The sequence below is a fragment of the Cupressus sempervirens genome, chromosome 10 (assembly GCF_028749045.1).
Source record: "Cupressus sempervirens isolate cs-2001-9-10 chromosome 10, ASM2874904v1, whole genome shotgun sequence".
In the NCBI taxonomy this organism is placed as follows: domain Eukaryota; kingdom Viridiplantae; phylum Streptophyta; class Pinopsida; order Cupressales; family Cupressaceae; genus Cupressus; species Cupressus sempervirens.
In genome coordinates this window covers 967,667,923-967,688,824 of record NC_143127.1, presented here as the reverse complement: position 1 = coordinate 967,688,824, position 20,902 = coordinate 967,667,923, and the positions used below count along the sequence as shown (strand labels likewise).

General features: G+C 37.9%; 1 protein-coding gene across 2 annotated transcripts in view; it reads left to right on the top strand.

Annotated features, from left to right (window-relative positions):
- Positions 1-20,902, top strand: part of LOC149537197 (uncharacterized) — a 288,523-nt gene that overhangs the window by 34,837 nt on the left and 232,784 nt on the right. For both annotated transcript variants that reach the window (XM_089807357.1, XM_089807356.1), the window contains exon 2: positions 14,811-14,906. In XM_089807357.1, the coding sequence (XP_089663483.1) occupies positions 14,811-14,906 (96 nt within the window). The remainder of the gene's footprint in view (positions 1-14,810; positions 14,907-20,902) is intronic.

The following is a 20,902-nucleotide window of genomic DNA, read 5'->3' as shown; positions in this document are numbered from 1 at the left end:
CCCACAACAGAAAGAAATTGTGGATTTTGAAGTTGCTTACAAAGATTGGAAAACTACACCTATGGCAATGCGACTTTAGGGCAACGACAACCAGGAAATCTAGTTAATATTTCAGCTACTTAGTTTAGAACTAAGGCTTCGGCTGTTCAGTTTTTTAGTTCTTAAGTTAGTTGTTTTATGGTTCTAAGCTTAGTATTATCAACTCTGACTAGAGTTAGCTTTATAACTGTTTTATAAGCCTTGCACGGCTATATATTGTAAGACTTTAAATGTTTTTGGTATTGATACTTTGGTAATTCAGTGATAGTAATGTAAGTTGTTAAAGTAGGTTCAGACTGAACCATTTTTGTCGTGCTATTTACATGAACAAGGAATATAAACAAAAATCTTTTGATACTGGTTATATGTTATTGGTCATTTCCAATTATATGTTCTAGTCATCTGGATTCATTTCATATGGGATGTTTTCATGATTATAATCAATGATGATATGCTCTGTTCTGTGAATGGTTTTTGATTATATTGTTTAGGAATTGATCATCTTTATTTCAGTTATTCTTTGGTACTTATTTAAATATGTAGTTGGAAAGAAATTTTATTTTTTGCATTAAAACATGGAAATTAATTAAATATTGATTTCAATTGATATTTAATTAATCAAAAAATTCAAGAAATCAAAATGGGATAAATGAAGACTTAGCTTCATCCTGAAGCTAGAAACATCAATAATGACAACTTTTTGAAAACAAATAGAAAAAGCGACAAGTGGCACAAAAGGATGGAAACCTTGGATGAAAAAACTTTTTTGAGGGATGATTTATATATGAAACCCTTTTATTCATTCCTTCTCACACATAAATTTGAAGAGCAAATTAATAATAGAAGTGAAGTTCAAAGAGTTTGGAAAGAAGATTTTTGTGGAGATTTCTTAAATCGTTGAGGAGTTTTCTAGGAATTTGCAATGGAGGATCTTGAATTTTATCATAAAGGAACCTTTTCAGTGAGTTGTGGAAAATTGCATGTTTCTTGTGGAAATATTGAAAAGTGAATCCTGAGAGGAATATGGAAATTTTGGCAAAAATCCAAAATCTTTGGCTTTTGGACAAATTGTATGTATTTTTTTATGTTTTCTCTGCATATTCTTACATGTGGACATTTTCTATTTTGCAGGAAAGAAGAATGCCAGAACCCAGGGAAACAAGATGTAATGTCCCCTCTTTAGTTCGACATGACATTGATCATGGATTTTGCCTATTCCAGACTCTCGTAGGCAAATGGTGTGGAGAGAGAGTCAATTCTGTGGATCAGATGGTCATATCTTGCTCTTGAAGAAGTGTTAAGAGGTTATATTTTATTATTATGTGTTATTGGGGCCTATATGTTATAATTTTAAGTTGAGTTGCACTTTTTATTTTATAAAATTACTTTATTATAAAAAGTGCATTATAATGAGATTTTATAAAGGATGTTTCTAGAAGTTCTAGAAAAAGTGCATTATAATGAGATTTTATAAAGGATGTTTCTAGAAGTTCTAGCAACTTCTTAGAAAAGTGAATAAATAGAGGGCTGGGCCTCTCATTTTGGACATGCTTGGATTTGAGATTTCTTCTACTTCTTCCATTGGGAGCAAATTTGTAGTCTCTTGGGTCTGCAAATTATTATTTGATCTTTGGGAACGAATCACTCCCTTGGATTGGCGACTTTGAGGGTGTGAAATATCACCTGAATTGAGGAGTTGGTAATTCAGCCATCTCATTTGGACTTCATTGAGATTTAGTTATAAGGGTTTACTTTGGTTGGAATAAGGGTTTCAGTTGTGCCCTAGCATTTGTGGATTGATTAACAGGGTTTGAAGACACAGTTGTGCATTATTTTCAGACTGCCAGTCCAGGGTTTGGACCCACGTTTTTGCTCATAACTCCTAATTGGTTTGACGGATGAATTTCATATTTTAGGGGGTTATTCAGCAACCCTAGGCACCCAGATTTATTGCTTTTGGAGTGACAAAAACGCTGCAATATTTTTATCTAGCAGCCGTACTAGGCCGTACCTGTACGGCCCTGTCAGTTGGGCAGCAGCAGCAATTTTGTGAGTCGGTTTGGGGCAGATGTTGAGGTCTTCGTGTGGCATTAATTCAGCATTCATATCCAGCAAAATTGGAGCTATTCCAGGTGCACAAACTGAAGTTTTGATTGCCAAAATATTGCATGTTATGGATTAGAACAGTCAGCACTGTCATTGCATAAATAGTTATTTCCAGTCATTAATAACTGTTGTAAAAGTTTCGTCATTTGCATTCCAAATCTGAACTGGGTTATTGTTCATGTCATAACATTGCATTGTCAAGAGCTTGATGTATTAGAAGTGCATAGTTGTGACAGTCTCTCATTGTAATCAGTTCTATTTGCTGTCATAAAATCAGAATTGCATTGGACTTCATATTTGAGTTTCATATTGTCATCTATCTCTTAGATTGGTAGTGTTAGAATCTGGAATTGTTGTTCATACATTATTGGCATCATATATTGAGGTTTCGTTGTACAACAATTAGTAATATTGCAGCCTTATTAGGTTACATGCCAACTGTTTGACAAAATTCCTAAGTCCAGTTTGAGGGTTTCAGTGGCCTTTATAGTAAGGGTCATTACAGTGGTATCAGAGCTATAAGTCCTACCATCCTGTGGAGGTCTTATAGGGAATTTGGAACAGCTGGATAGAAGGGAAAGTGTTTGACGAAATGTCAAAACACTAAAATCAGAACATTTATGTTTGAGCATGCGACAGAGGCTTTATAATTTCCGCAATACCAAAGCAAGACAAGATAAGATTTCAGACCTGCAGAGCGAACAGTCTAGCTCATCTATACAGGTGGACATAGAATCCAGTCATACAGACACAGGGGAGGTATTCTTTGATCAAGACTACGACTACAATATGGATAGAGGCGGGAATGCCGGTCCAGATCAGCAAGAGGAAAGATTTTTACAGTTATTAGACACCTTGGCACAGGGACAGCGATTAGCCGAACAAAGAGCACAGGAACAGAATCAGAGAATGGAGCTTATGATGCAGATGATGGCTCGTCAAATGGGGTTGAACGCTAACATAGGTGGAGGAAATAATCAGAATGGTAACAATCAGAATGGGAATAATCAGGATGGGATACATAATGGAGGCGAACAAATTGGGAACAATTTCGGTCATGCACCCCAGCAAGCTAGGACAGTGAGTTCGAGACCTATGATTCCCACGTTCCTTCCTAGAGCTCCAGAGTAGCCAGTACCAGAACCCCAAATCACTGACATACAGGATTAGCTGAGGAGAGATTGGGAAGCAGGAGGTCCAAATTTTACAGCTGCAATCACCTTTAGAGAGTATATGGATGTGCGGATTAAGCATATGCCCCGTGGACATGACAGGACTCAGAGCTATGAGCTACGAAAGAAAGTAGGGAAACTTCAGTTACCATATTATGATGGCTCGGAGAAGTCTACAGCAAGAGCTTGGGTTCAAAAACTTGACACATACTTTCAATTGAACCCTATGTCTGAGGAAGAAGCTATTAAGTATGCAGCAATTCACCTGGATGGGTTAGCACACGAGTGGTGGCATCATGGTATGATCACTATGGGTCATGCACACATTACCTCATATGTGGAGTTTACGGAGAGACTGATTGAACGTTTTGATAAGAAGGATCCAGAACTCCATTTCAAGGAGTTAGCTCAGCGTAAACAATGGGGATCATTGGAAACATACATTTCAGAGTTTCAGAAACTTGCAGTGTTAGTAACAGATGTATCTGAACGGAGGCTATTGGTTTTATTTATGGATGGGCTAGTTGATCCGTTGAGAGGGTGGATTAAAGCTCTCAACCCTCCCACTTTGCAGGAAGCCATTAAGAAAGCTCGTGACATGGATTCCTCTTCAACTTCTAAAAATAAATTCCAGGCAAAGAGTTTCCCTTCAGGAAAAGATAGGGATAGGAAACCCTTTCATAGAGAGGCACAGCTACCTAAGGAGGAAAGTAAGAGGTTGGACAAGGAGACACTTAATGACTTGCGTAGGAAGAAGCTATGCTTCTATTGCAAAGGCCCGTATGAGTATGGCCATGACTGTCCTATGAGGCCAAAAGGGAAGACCAACTGAGCAATGTGGGCTTATTACGAAGGCTCAGATTTAGATAGTTCAGAACATCATGATGAGGATCCTGATGAAGCAGAGGGAGAGCAGGAGATAGACAGTGCAGGGCAACAGCAGGGAACAGAGCTACATTTACAGGAAGCACGACTATCTAGTATCCAGAGAGAGGGATCTTTTAGACTTTGGGGAGTTTTGGCTGGGCAGAAGGTTATTACATTATTGGACACAGGTGCCACACATAATTTCATTGATGCACTATTCGTGGAGAAGCGTGGACTCATTACTGAGGAGTTCGTGGGACTAAGAGTCAAGGTAGCTGATGGATACACTCTTCGTTGTGACAGGATGGTACGAGACCTACCTTTGCGCCTGAACAACTATGAGTTTAAGGCGGACTATCATGTGGTCAACATGGGTGACATTGATATAGTACTTGGAATGCAGTGGCTACATTCATTGAAGGTGGTTACCCTGAGACTAGAGGATATGGAGATACAATTCGAAGTGAATGGTAGGACTCATGTGCTTAAGGCTATCCGTAATGGAGACATCAGGACTATCTCATTTAGGCGGCTGGAGAGATTAACTAGGCATAATGATATAGAGTGGGCAGCAGTTTGTACTTTGACACCTACACAGGAGGAGCAACATAAGACGGAATATCATCCCGATATTCAGAAATTGAGGATTAAGTACGAAAAGGTATTCAGTGAGATTCCACCAGGCAGGCCATCGGATAGAGGCATTGAGCATGTTATTGAGCTGGAGGAAGGTGCTAAGCCTATCATGATCACACCATATCGACACCCAAAGCGACTCAAGGATGAGATCGAAAGGACCATCGAGGAGTTGCTAGCTATGGGGCACATCTGACCAAGTAAGTCACCTTTTGCATCTTCTGTTGTTTTGGTAAAAAAGAAGGATGAAACTCTTCGGATGTGTGTTGATTACAGGGAATTAAATAAGAGAACCATTAAGAACAGGTATCCCATGCCTTGCATTGATGAGTTGATAGATGAATTGCATGGGGCTTGTTATTTCACGAAAATTGATTTGAGATTAGGATATCACCAGATCAGAGTCCGTGAACAGGATATTGAGAAAACTGCTTTCAGATGTCATTGTGGGCACTTTGAGTTTGTAGTCATGCCTTTCGGCCTGACCAATGCACCTGCCACTTTCCAGTCCACTATGAACAGAGTTTTCCACCATCAGTTGAGGAAATTCGTGCTGGTGTTTTTTGATGACATTTTGATCTATAGCCGATCATGGCAGGAGCATCTAGAGCATTTGGAGACAGTGTTGAGCATCTTACAGAAGGAGTCCTTGTATGCAAAAGAGTCCAAATGTGACTTAGGGATGACCGAGCTGTTATATTTGGGACACATTATTAGTGCAGATGGAGTGCGGATGGATCCTGAAAAGATTTGCGCTATTGTTGATTGGCCTCCACCAGAGAACCTTACACAGTTGAGGGGGTTCCTTGGTTTATGTGGTTTCTATCGCAGGTTTGTCAGTGGCTACTCACGACATGCAGCTCCCATGACAGATCTATTGAAAAAAGGGGAATTTGTGTGGACCCAAAAGGCACAGGACTGTTTTATGAGATTTAAGGAGATAATGACTACGTGCCCAGTTCTAGCATTACCTGATTTCACGAAGCCATTTGAGCTTCAATGTGATGCATCTGGAGAGGGAGTAGGTGCTGTACTTATGTAGAATAAGCACCCCATAGCTTATGAGAGCAGGAAGCTCAGAGGCCCTGAGCGTTCATTCAGTATATATGATAAGGAGATGTTGGCCATCATGCATCCTTTGGCCAAATTCAGACAATATCTTGTGGGTAGCAAGTTTTGTATTAAAATTGATCATAACAGTTTGAGGCATTTCTTGGGACAGCGGGACCTGAATGATCGCCAGCAAAAGTGGGTAAGTAAGTTGCAGGCATATGATTTTGACATCTCATATGTCAAGGGAACTCAGAATGTTGTTGCAGATGCTCTTTCTCGAAGGCCACATCTCACTCTTATGGTTCAGATATCAGAGGATTGGCGACACTTGATTATAGCAGAGTATGCCAGGGATACATGGGCCTCCGATATAGTGGAGGGAACAGTGATTGATACCAGATACACACTTGTAGATGATTTAATCATTTACAAGAATAGGATTTACCTAGTCCCAGGATCGAAGGTTAAGCAACTGATTTTGAGAGCATTTCACGACTCACCGACAGCAGGCCATCCTGGGTACTGCAAGACTTACAGGTCAGTTCGATAGCGGTTCACTTGGAAGGGGCTGAAAGCTGATGTTTTGCAGTATGTTCGAGAGTGTCTTGTTTGCCAGCAAAACAAACAAGAACACACCTATCCGGCAGGGTTCCTACAGCCACTTCCGATCCCTGACAGGAAGTGGGAGTGCATCTCCATGGACTTTATCACAGGTTTGCCCAATGTACAAGGACAGGATTGTATTTATGTGGTGGTAGATAGATTAACAAAATATGCTCATTTCTTTCCTATCACCACTACCCACTCAGCAGCTCAGGTGGCAGAGGTTTTCTTTCGGGAGGTTTTCAGATTGCACGGATTGCCTCGGAACATTGTGAGTGACAGGGATAGCCGTTTCATGAGTCATTTTTGGCAGGAGGTATTCCGGTTATGTGGCACGGAGCTTACACCCAGCACTAGCTATCACCCACAAACCGATGGTCAGACGGAGATTGTGAACAAATGGGTGGAAGGGTATTTAAGGAATTATGTGGCAGCTCAGGAGCGAGCTTGGGTCAGATGGATATATCTCTGCGAGTATTGTTACAATACTACATATCACATCACTATACAGATGACACCCTTCATGGCACTTTACGGTTATGAAGCACCTAGTTTCTTGGATTTGTTGTTGGGCGACAGCCGGGTACCCAGTGCAGGAGAATTATTACAGGAGAGCAAGGATATAGTTGCTACTCTCAAAGATAATATTGGGAGAGCTCAGAACCAGTAGAAGCAGTATGCAGACCAGAAGAGGACTGAGCGTAGTTTTGAGGTGGATGATATGGTTTACCTCATGTTGCAGCCATACAGGCAATCTACTCTTAAGAAGAGTGGTGCAGAGAAACTCAAGCCACGCTATTACGGACCATTCAGGGTTATCAGGCGAATTGGTGAGGTGGCTTATGAGTTGGAGCTTCCGGCAGACAGCAGGGTGCACAATGTGTTTCATGTGTCCCGCCTCAAGAAGGCGTTGGGTCAGAAGGTGGTGCCCTCCGCAGTATTACCTCCTTTAGACGATGAGGGAAAATTGATTTTAGTGCCAAAATCCATCCTGGAGAGCAGAGAAAAGCAGCTTCGTAGAAGAGTGATCAGAGAATACTTGGTTAAGTGGAAAGATCTACCTATTGAGGATGCTACTTGGGAGGGGGAAGCTATTTTGCAGCACCCGGCGTTGAGATTGCTTGAGGCCAAGCAATTTCAGGAGGGGCAGACTGTAATGTCCCCTCTTTAGTTCGACATGACATTGATCATGGATTTTTCCTATTCCAGACTCTCGTAGGCAAATGGTGTGGAGAGAGAGTCAATTCTGCGGATCAGATGGTCATATCTTGCTCTTGAAGAAGTTTTAAGAGGTTATATTTTATTATTATGTGTTATTGGGGCCTACATGTTATAATTTTAAGTTGAGTTGCACTTTTTATTTTATAAAATTACTTTATTATAAAAAGTGCATTATAATGAAATTTTATAAAGGATGTTTTTAGAAGTTCTAGAAAAAGTGCATTATAATGAGATTTTATAAAGGATGTTTCTAGAAGTTCTAGCAACTTCTTAGAAAAGTGAATAAATAGAGGGCTGGGCCTCTCATTTTGGACATGCTTGGATTTGAGATTTCTTCTACTTCTATTGTGGAGCAAATTTGTAGTCTCTTGGTTCTGCAAATTATTATTTGATCTTTGGGAACGAATCACTCCCTTGGATTGGCGACTTTGAGGGTGTGAAATATCACCTGAATTGTTGCATTTGAGGAGTTGGTAATTCAGCCATCTCATTTGGACTTCATTGAGATTTAGTTATAAGGGTTTACTTTGGTTGGAATAAGGGTTTCAGTTGTGCCCTAGCATTTGTGGATTGATTAACAGGGTTTGAAGACACAGTTGTGCATTATTTTCAGACTGCCAGTCCAGGGTTTGGACCCACGTTTTTGCTCATAACTCCTAATTGGTTTGACGGATGAATTTCATATTTTAGGGGGTTATTCAGCAACCCTAGGCGCCCAGATTTATTGCTTTTGGAGTGACAAAAAACGCTGCAATATTTTTATCTAGCAGCCGTACCAGGCCGTACCTGTACGGCCCTGTCAGTTGGGCAGCAGCAGCAATTTTGTGAGTTGGTTTGGGGCAGATTGTGAGGTCTTCGTGTGGCATTAATTCAGCATTCATATCCAGCAAAATTGGAGCTATTCCAGGTGCACAAACTGAAGTTTTGATTGCCAAAATATTGCATGTTCTGGATTAGAACAGTCAGCACTGTCATTGCATAAATAGTTATTTCCAGTCATTAATAACTGTTGTAAAAGTTTCGTCATTTGCATTCCAAATCTGAACTGGGTTATTGTTCATGTCATAACATTGCATTGTCAAGAGCTTGATGTATTAGAAGTGCATAGTTGTGACAGTCTCTCATTGTAATCAGTTCTATTTGCAGTCATAAAATCAGAATTGCATTGGACTTCATATTTGAGTTTCATATTGTCATCTATCTCTTAGATTGGTAGTGTTATAATCTGGAATTGTTGTTCATACATTATTGGCATCATATATTGAGGTTTCGTTGTACAACAATTAGTAATATTGCAGCCTTATTCGGTTACATGCCAACTGTTTGACAAAATTCCTAAGTCCAGTTTGAGGGTTTCAGTGGCCTTTATAGTAAGGGTCATTACACAAGAGAAACACGGGGACAATTTGATAAAGAATGAAAGGAGAGGATTCTATCCTGAATCCAAAATTATGTCAAAGTGAGCAGAAAACGGAGATACAAACCTCGATAGCCTTGATTTGGAATATTTTAATTGAAGAATGCTTGGATACAATGACCATCATCCAACACACCTAGCCACAAGAATTGTGAGAAGTGGAATTGTTGCTGCGGCTAGTTTCCCTCCTTTTCAGCATTCAGAGTTAATTGTGGAATGTACCAAACACTATAGTCTTAGGGATAGAACCATCAAGGATTTTGAGCGAAATATTTTGGCAAATTTTTCTCTGGCATACATTTCTGAAATGTTTGGGATTCCTTCTCACCCAAGGATGGTCACAAAATAAGCACTTAGAATCTACACATCTGGAGTCCATTGCTATGAAGAAATAATTAACAAAAGATGGTTGAAAAAGAATAGATTGCATCATTCCAAGATTCCTAAGGAAATAGTATGGCTCGACTTGCAAAGGGAATATAGCGGCATGATCATGATGCTGAGTCGCATATTTGGCATGCCTCATTCTTATAGATTTGAATCTTGGATGTGATATTTTGTTGAGCAAGTGATGGAGGAAGGTGACAGAATAGATTGGGTTGGGCTCATAAATGATAATCTGAATGAACAGTTGATGAATCTAGAGCATACAAGGAAATCCTACCTGAGCTCTTATGTCATCTACATGTTAGCATGGAGAATGAATTGTGATGTACTATGATGCAAAGGACCGATTGGAAGCGGAACCCAACACTTGAAAGTTCATGAATGCTACCCGCAGTTGCATTTATATTCAAAGGATGATGACATAAGGGTTAATTATACCTTTGCCATGCCCATAGTGAGAACAATATAAAAGAGGCTATTTATGAGATTGTCAATGGGCGCGATAAAGTTGGTCAAAGATTATGGCGCTTGGTTCATTTAATTTCCCACCTTTTCATACATCCGAGTTTAGGGATTCTCCATGGAGCCATACAGACTTCCCAAGTACCCAATGGACAAGATGGTCTTGTTAGAGCTTACTTGACAACTTACAGCCTATGACAAGATTTAGAAAGGGAAGAAGTTGGGATTACAGTTCCCAATTTCCATAGGAGAAGGACAAACTGAGGTATGCCCATGTCTAAAGGCTGTAGAGAGATCATTAGATGAGCTCCACTTCTTCCGCCTTTCGCTTTATCCGAAAAGGAATGATTTTGATCTCTACAACAAGATCACATTAGTAGCAGGATCAAAGTACCAACACAAAGTTCACCTTGGAGACTTTTGGGCGAATGCGGGAGATGAGAATGAGATTAGAAAGAAGATGCATTCAAGATTACCATTGAACATTATCAGAACATGCAACATATTCAGGGTTCCTGATCAAATGGAGGAGGATCCAAACGTGATGCAAAAGTGATTCAATCCAGAAATGATAGCTTAGCCAATATGATATGAAAAGGAAAGAGGTTACAGATCTAAAGGCTCTTTCAAAACCAGTCTTGGATTTTACAAAGTGGTGGATTGAGCGTAAGCTTGAAAAATTAGTTGCACTAGCTAATGGATTGACATATAGGTTGCTTGGTCACCAACCACTTAGGGATGAAAGATCGGGACAAATATCTAAAGGGAATGTGGAAGAAAGAGGAACTCCATTGGAGGATGTAGGAACCAAGAAAGGGAAAGAGGTATCTTGATAGAAGCATCCTAGGATTGAGGAAGTCATCCAAGAGCCTCAAAATAAGAAACAAAAAACATGGAAATGCTCCCTCTTCTCCAAGTCGCACTGTAATTGTTCAAGAGATAGTAACATTTGAAAGGCAAGAGGTAGATACAAGCATAAGGAGATTCGAGCGAGAAGAAAATGTGGATAGGCCAGTGCATGATAGACTAAGTATAAATGCCTATAAAAATTCCGTGCAAGAAAGAGGTAGAGATCAAGATATCACTATAGAGGAAAGTCTTGCTACAAGATTAGAGCAAGAAATGATGAACGCTGGAGATTGGTCCACTAGAGGAAGAGGCTCCTATAGTAGCAATACATCTTCCAAATGTTGAAACTATAGTGCTTGAAGTAACTGTGGATGGTCTAGGGGGTGAAGAGGAGATCGGCATTCAAGCAGTCCAAAGGAAAGAGCAATTGGTGATTCCAGGGGACCAAAGTATACCCATTCCAGAATGGTTGAGGCAATGAATTCAATTGAATCAACAAAAGGAGGTTGATCCAGAAATTGAATTACAGGAAATTTTGGACCGAGCAAACCAATCGAAAGAGCAAGGGAAAGCAAGAAGATATACTAAATTCATTAGAGGAGAATTGGGGTCCAGAATCTTGCAGATTGCGATTTCCATGGTCGACAAGAGCAAAATTCAGATTGCTCTAGATGAATACCATGTTACGGAAATAATTCTTGGTTGGGCCTTGCGAGAGTAAATATTAGAAGAATTTGATGACTCTACATAGGTTTTGAAGGATAGGCTGAAGGTGGAAGAAGAGTACAAGAAACAGAAAAGAGAAATTAGGGCCTTATGTTAGTACATCAATGACTTGCCTCATCCAGTAAGAGAAGGTCCATCATTTGTCCCTCCAACAAGTCTTTCCACCAAAGTGGTAGGTGACATTGACAGGATTAAGCGGACTGCTCAAGGTGCAAAGGATTGGGTCGAAGGAATTCAGGAGGAAGCCTTCAAACATGCAAAAGAATTAGCGCAAGTGCACAGTAGGGCATTAGCTGCACTCTCTAGGATCCATGAACATATTTACCAAAATGAGGTGATTGCCGACATTCAAAATCTGATGAAGACCCCAAACCAAGAATTGGTTGATGGTCAAGTTATCAGCGAGGGGGATGTTTATGATTTTCTTTGATGGTACAATGTAGTGATCATAACTAAGGAAATGTTTGAGAGCTTCACCAAGGAATCCACTCGATGGAAGAAGATTGTTGACAACATCAAGCAGGGGATATCCAACACAGTTGCATCCTTGTTGTCGTAGAGATTGGTGGAAGAAGAAATGACAACTTATAATCTAAAATTCAAGTTAGAGGAATTCTTTTGACTAAATGTCTATGAAAGAGATGATTTTGAGAACTTCTTCATCTTCTTGAATACAATGCACACTACTCAGGACTTGCTACCAGATTGGGATGAAAGCGTGGGAAAAGAAAAAAGAGCACTTGCAGTTCTAGAATTCAAGGAAGAATCTGCACCAAGCATCAGTATAGAGGAGTTGGAAATAGTGTTGGATCGATTTCGCACCTTCAAGCAGGGGAATCAAGGATAGATGCATTTAATGCATAGTGGGTATTCTTAGTGGTCATTTATTACACCCCACTCCCTTCCTAAACTAGCATGCATAGTGGGCATTTATTACCCACTACAGTAATGGATTCCTTGTTGCATTAATGTAGATTCCTTTTCTTTGCCCTAAACCTAATTAGGGCTGATGTGGCAGGACCTTGGCCATCGGTTATTGTAATCATTAGGGCTGTCTGTTGTAATCAAGGACCTATATAAAGGCCTCATTTCTCATTTGTAAGGGGGGATTTTTATGAGATTGTTGCTATGAGCTACTAAGATAATAAAGTTTTCATTGAAGCTTGGTGAATACTTGATGTGTCTTATTGCTTGCTTGTTCTCTTAAATTGCTTCAATTAGATTAAGTTTAGCTTAGTTAATGTGTGGTGATTACAATGAAGAACATGGTAGTGTATTGATGAATTCCTTCAGTTCATACTTTTGACGTTTTAATGAGTCTAACTCATTGTGCAAAGTTAGCTTGAACCCCTTTCATGCATATGTTTAACTTTTGTCATTTTGTATACATTGTTCTTTATGATGGTGTATGTGGTGGTACAAAAATCTTTGGCATAAGCCTTGAAGATTGAACCAGTTCATGCATAGTTGTAGTATAACTTGGCAAAGCGGAGCTCTGTAAATTGAGGAATTTGTCCACCAGAGTACTATTTATTGTCATCGCTACCGTTAGGATTAGAATAGAATTTTTGAACACTATCCTATTTAGTTTCTACATATTTTGTGAGAACTCCAAAAAAGTACTTCATTGCAAAACCTTAAGATAGCTCCCACATCCAGTATGGCTTGAAATGAATCTAAATAAACATGTAAGGCCCGTTGTGATCATCAGCAAATCACCTCAACCACCGATCTTATCCACAGTCAAGATGTGACATTAAAAGAACCTTGAAGTCATCGTATGATCTTCTGACAATCTTAGCATACACAAGACTTTATTCAATAGAGGATAAGATATTTCAGTATTTTGTTCTACTGTTTGGTGGGTCATAAAACACACATCAACAGAACCCACAAAATGATCCACTAATCAAAAGTATCTTGTGAAAGATATTGACCCTATTAGAAGTCTATTACATCTATATAGTGTATCTATCCTTGTTAAAATACTAGAGCTTGTTAGAAGCCTCAACCTTGTTAGGAGTTGGTATTGCAATACAAAAGTATGCAAGAAAAGCCCACTGCTCAAACAAGCAAATACCACTTTACAATGTTGTCAATAGAGATAGATACAAAAATCTTTATTCAGTGCTGATATCTTCAATATCTGATCTGCCTTTTGGTTCCTTCTTCAAAACTAATCATACAACCATGCTGCTCTGTATTAGCATCACATTCACACCTATACTGACCATAGAAAGTGTACATTCAAACATCATATTATTACAATACAATGCCATACTTAGCTAAACAAAAGTGTTCGTCCTCTATATCACATTCTTTCATCCTGTCGACCTTGCTGCTTAATAGTTTGTTAAATCTTTTGAATTAACTTTTGCTACATGTGGGTTAATATCTAGAATGTCATCCCAACTTTATCAAGCAATTTTTTTGGTGAACCAAAATGCCTTTATTCCGCCTTTATCTTTGTTCTGTCCTGGTAAACTGTTACTGGTAAATCTGTAATAACTCTGTCCCTACATAGCCAAACCTTAAGTGCTATTAACCACTTGTTATATACACTACGTTCTTCCTTCCTGTAATTGCGCATAAGCCCAAGTGCCTCCAGTGAACTGCACTAAACAAAATGGGCTAACTACACACTGTTCTGTTGATACGTACTTAGACAATTTTCTGAATTATTATGCCTTGAGACTTATCCTTTCATTTTGCTTTCTCAAAGTAAGTTATATGTTTCCATCAATGACAACCCTAACATATATCCTTAGCCAAATTGTGAACAGATCAAGCCTTGGTGCTATATAATTCACAAGGTAAGCCAAGGCGAAGCGAGCCAATGCTTATTTTCTTTCCTTATTTGATGATGGAGATATTTATGAACTGATAAAACTCTCAAGGAATTGATGTAGTAACTCCCAAGTGGAAATTTTAGCTAGTTATTACATGAATACTACTTTCTCTTCTGGTCAATGCAAGAAATACAATTAGTAAATCTATTTAAATTACTTTCTGGGCAGCTTGTTCAACTTTTTGGTCAGGTGAGCGCTAAAGCTTTGGGCAAATTTGAATCTGATGTGCTCATCAATAAAAGTAGACACTGGTTTCTCAAATGAGCACAACCGAGTTCATTTGTTTTGTATGCAGAATTATGACTAGTTGCTTCAATGTTTAAGAAGTTATATCATGTTAGTAGCTCAATATCTCTTTCTTCGCAAATAGATATATGTGCTATATGAAGTTTGTATTTTGCTAACATTGAACTAGATTTGCAGGAAGTTCTGAATGAGGTTCATCCTCCCAGACCGGCTTGGTATGAGAAATTCTATGCCTATGTTTCAGAAAAAGGAATGAAATCTTACGAGGAAGAGGTGAGTTATCACACTGGTTCACAGGTGTCTTCTCATCTATTTTGAAAACTTTAGAGATAAATATTTATCCTCTATTATTAAAAATATAGTTTTCTATTCTTTAGCTGAACTTTCTTCTGTGTAGCTTCTTCATTTGAGCTTGATTTTAAATTTCTGGCTGTGCTAGAGCAAGATTATGCTAGTCAACATAAGAAAACAGAGGAACATTACCTTTCAAAGAAAGCTTGTAGAATTGGGATTAACATCCTGATTTCTATTCATTTTGCTTTTGAATTACTTGTACTTCATTCACTTTTGTGCTTCTGTCCCCACTGTTGTGAAAATAAGGTATTATGCAAGAAATGAGTCTTAGGACTAAATATTGTTGTGAACTCAGTATGCAACTTCAGAAAGGGATTCAAAATACACGAAGTTCATTTGAGATTTTTTTTACTAAAAACAATTTCAGTCAGAAAGGTTCAAACCATTTTATGTCATGTAAGGGCTTACATTGCGAAGATAGCAACACTTTTTAAAGTGAGTAATATTGCCATTTTGGAATTTTATTTCCAAACTAAGAAGTCAGTCAGGCTCAATTCAATAATGAAACAAGGTATATACCTTCATTGAGCCCTTTCTCAAATTCCTCGAAGGCGAAACAAAATAAATTGTAGCAATTCATAAATGGAAGACAAGACATTTTCTAAAAGGTAGTGAAGGTGTAGAAAACTCCATTAGACTCTAATCTACTTGGGAAAATAGTTCTTTTCGAATCTTAACTATTACAGAAACAGAAACAGATTCAGAATGAGATAATAAACATACATAAAGATAAACCATAATGAGCACACAATTTACGAGGGTAAAATCTTTTTGGGAGAATACTTCTCACTCTAAAAGCACAATACTTTGTATTATTGAAATCACAGGTAGCATACTATAGTAGTATCTTTCTTCACCAATAAAACTCTACAACTGACAACCCACAATCTGGATTAATTTCAGCAACATAATACTGTACTTGCAAAACAAAACATAGTAATGCTCTACAAACCCACCTTATATAGAGAAATACAATTCAAAGGTAGCTTCTAGATGAACATATAAGATAGGATCATGCAAAAATACTTGGCACAATTTTCTAGTCATCCGAAAGCATGTGAATGACACATGCACATCTCAAATTGACTGCCCATAGAAACCTCATAAGTTAGGCACTGTAAGAACACCAAAAGATTCTAACTTTCAACTAGGATGTTTGACATTCCATTAAACACTTTGTGCGCAAACTAATAAGTTGGTTTCGCCAATAATCCGATTTTCAATGAACTAGACTTGCAAACAACTATGAAATATCATTGAAATTTGCTTAATATTCAACATGACATTTTGTCAAATACTTGGCAATCGCATCATTCTGAAAGTGCACCAAACTATTCAAAGGCTTTTCGTCATACAGTTTGTATACAAGCTAACTACTGTAAACTATTCACAATAATTCCTCTTATTCCAATTCCGGAAATTGAAGCATTTGCAATGATAAACAAATGCATTGCAAACATGAATTTAATTGCAATCTAAAGCCTGGTATATTATCACAGCTTTTAATGAAGGCCACAAAGTTAGACACTGCTATGTAGAAAGACAAAATTCCTTGGTGCCAAGATAGTTATGCAACCTAAAGGCACAAAATTATCAAAGCATGCCCTTAGCTTCCAATGCCACCCTTCCTTTCACCTCATGTGGCTCTAATTAACCCCTACAACTTCCTTATTGGATTCTAATGCAGGTCTTAGAAGGCTGCGATTTTTGTTTGCAAACAACTGTTTGTGATTTCATTCCATCAAAGCCCAATTCCTTCACTTGAGAGCTCAATCATAGCTACTGATATAGAGCCATCTCCATCGTACAATTTCACTGGATATCTCACCAATTCAGAGTGTCAATACCTAGAGCATTTCACAAATTGTCAAGCCAAATACAGCTGCAAACCCTTGCACAAATTCTCTCCACAACATCAAGCAAAAACAATGACATAGAATGAATTCCCTTTCTCTACCCTTTGGCTTTTTATGTTTCCCAAGTAGGTAATTGATCAAATGTCTTCTTTATTACACTTTACATAACTTGTAAATCTATTTTCTTTTGTTGCATTTCAAATATGATATTTAACTAGCGCTTGCACCGGAAAAAAGGTGCAATGGTTATGCTGATAATTATATATGTTGCCAAACATGGAAATCTAAATATGAGTCAATGTATATTTATTTGGAGATGTGAAATATACAAAAATGTTTATAGAGTGTCAAAATTGAATAATCTGAACACTTTTGTTGGCTGCTGACATACTTACTTCATTCTTGACATCGCTCCCTTGAAGATAACCTTGTGTGGTATCTACAAATTGAAAGGGAGAGAGTTTTCAATTTAAGTTCAGTCCATGTTTGGCACTAATTACCTGAACTGATGAAGTGAGGTTATACAATCATTACAAATATGGATAGGTATTCAAGCAAAGGTTGTAGGATTGTGTTTAAATAGTCTTAGGAAGTTTTAAATTTTCATTTATTTTTAATAATAGAAATGAATTAGTATCTAATATTTCTATAACTCATATTTAATTTAATATTTAAATATTATTCCACAAGTTATCACAAAATGAAAAACACAATTGATCTGAACTTTGTTACTCCACAAAAATTGATCTTCATCAACAATTTACTAAAAAAGAAAAAGCAAAAATTATCTTTTAAAAGCATGTATAAAATTCATCTTTAGAAAGGCAACTATAATGGAAAATCCTTAAACCAATTTTATTCATGGACTTCAAATAATATTTAAATATAATTCTCTTCATTTTCAGTTGTCCTCCATAATATACGATTCAATTTGTTTCATTTACTCCACGTCGATGCTCACACCTCTACACAAACAATTTTGAACCGTAAATTTCGGTCTTGCATAAGATTTTTTTTGGAAAGGTTTGAGAAAATTCGTAGATTTTTACTTTGGTTTTACATTTCATTTGTTCTTGGTTGCCATGGTAAAGCTACTTAAGATTTAGACTCTCTTAAATGTGAGACAATGCTTGGTTTGGGAAAATTGTTTGGAGTTGTTTTTGAATACGATTCCATGAGTCTGCTCGAGCAATGGTTCATCTAGGCCGTCACCACCACAAATGTAGATGTGTTTTGGACTTTTTGACAGATTTCCAGGAAACGACATTTTCCAATGTTAGATATTGAATTTTGACAACCAACTAAATTAACAAAATTAAAACCAAATTAATCTAAAACTAAAATAAACTAAAATAAAACTAAATTAATTAACAACTAAAAACTAAGCTAAATCAAGTTACCGAAAAAATCTGAAACTAAAAACATAGAAGACCAAACCTTAAAATCAAATTTAAAAAGATTTAAACCCCATTTTGGCCGCTTTTTTCTTTTCTTTTCATGTTTTTGTCTTATTATCTTCTGTTCTTTGATTTTAATTCATTTCCTTGCTGCAAAGCAAATTTTTCTTGAAAGGCCATTGTAGCTGTTTTTCAAGTGCTGGGATAAAATATGAAATGCCTCCCTTAGAACATAAGGTTTGCAAACATACAAAACATGGGAAAGAGAAGGGTGCCGAGCAAATAGAGTACTAAAGATAAATATAGGTGAAGAGCACACTAAGTAGTGCCAAAAGTAGCAGAAGGCTGTACTAATAAAAGAATTGAAAACAAAGGACACGGGAATGTAGCATAGAATACTTTATTTTAAATTGTCAAGAATGTGAAGTACCTTTTGACGCTTGCATGCATTGAAAGTAGAAGAAATTACTACTATGTAGACGTTGGTAGTGCCATTTTGGCAAAAGCAATGGGTACAATCCAGCCTAGCGGCACCAACAATTCCAACATTTTTGCAGCCAACAAAAGTGTTAAAACAGTCCAAGGTTTCAATTTTGCAAAGTGGCTGTAAAACATAGTCTTTGCAGATGATTTTGTTGTGATGAAAATGGACGTAGAGGAAACTTCATTTGATATGGTGCCGAGATTGATGGAAATAGGTGCTAATTGTTTCGTTGACAAGTCGAAAATAATTTATAAAGACTTTGGAAGGTGGTGAATTCTAAGGGTGGTTAACTTTCCAAGGCTACGTAGACCAAGGTTTTTCACTGCCACAACTTTTCTTGGCAATCACCTTTTTGTCAGCATGTATTAACTTCAGGCAACTTTGTCGACGTTAGACTTTGAATATCGACAGCTGACCTTCTTTTTTGCTTTGAGGGAGATGTAATGTCCTTGATTTAGCAAGTTTCTGAAGTATGTTTTTGTCAGCTCACCATCGTGACCCTCGTGAGTTGATGTTTAGATTTGGGGGTCTTTGTTGGGATATTGCTACTTTTGGACTTACAATTTTTAGTAAGTCACTCTCGGACGGTTACTATTTTGGGTGTGTAGTTCAGGCAGGGTGATCGTTTGGTTTTGTTATTTGATCTCTTGACGAAATATAATTGAAGTCATATTTATTTGGAGGATTGTTGTTTAATGATCATTTATGATAGACTTTATTATCATTGTGTTTCATAATATAAAGTGTTCAGACTTTATATTATAAAAGTCGCTTTTAAGTGAAAGGTGTGAGCGTGAAGCTAAGTGGCTCAAATTTGTATTATAAATATGGCTTTTTGGAGAATGGGGGATCATCTTGAAAATATATCTTTTCTCATGATTTTCTAGGCTGAGGGTTTTTTGAAGAGTTTACTGAGTATTATTTTGAGCATTTCTTGCAATTTGTTGTTGTGGTTTAACATATTGCACATTCTCCTACTGTTTCATATTGTGTTTGGAGAATTGAATTGATTGTGGCTTACTGGTTTTTGGAGGAAGAATACTGTGGAGTCTTTACAACTTCAAGACTGTCAAATTGTGATCGAAATTGACTCTGGGAGCTGCCGTTAGTTTCCAGCTAGTGATGTTGAGCATACAAACTACTCCAGCAATCATCTCAGGGCTGAACAACTAAACCCAAGCACATTGTGATTGCTTCTAGGTAAAACCGCAAAGCAATGTGGAGTTATGTTGGAGAATTGAAGGACCTGCGGCTAGACTGTTATCGCTTGGAACTCATTGCTGGGTGCTTTCAGATGATAGTGAGGTAGTCCAGGGTTGGAGTCGGGCATTGTATATGTAATAACCGACCAATTGCGACTTGTATTTAGGAATAAATCGGCTTGTGACAGTTCATGTTGGGGGTCAGCTTGAACTCTGCAAATATAAATCAGGTCATTCTTCACATTCTCAGTTGTTTGATATGAATAAAAATGTAGCTTAGGTGTGTCTCTTGGGAAGAAATAATTCATAGATATTAATACTCTATGTTTTCTTTCAATTTTGTATTCATTCATATATTGTCCAAAAACTCAAAAAAACAAAAAAACAAACAGACATAAAATATTAGGGTTGCATATCAACAATCCTAGTACTGGATAAGAAAGGAATTTTACAGTGGTATTAGAGCAGTTTCTTGCTAGCTTGCAAGAATTGGGCTTAGTTCAATTCTGAAGTAGACTTTGTTGATTTTGCATTTGGAGACATGTATGGTGATTGAAGATTTGTGCCAGGCATGCACTATATCTGACGGGAGCCTAATTCGCCTCTCAGAGGAGAGCTAGAGATTCAATTTGGTACAATTGGTAGCTTGAGTGGTTCTGGTGGCATTAGACGACAGGTCCCAGATGTTGAGGTTGATAGAGATGCTTGGCAAGCATTTAGGAATATCGCAGCCGGGCAACAACAGATGACATGTGTTCTCCAATAGTTGTCTAACACTTTGCAGTAGTTAGCTTTGCCTCAAGATTGGGGAGAGAGAGCTCGAGATATTTCTGTTGGTTCCCAGAGGTCATGTGTGGGTGCGAGGCCTAGGGTTGATGATAGGCACATGATTGAGGATCATGTCAGGATGGATGATAGGATGGACAGGATAGGCTATATTGGTGCTTAGGACAAGCCACAGAGACCCATTTTCCTG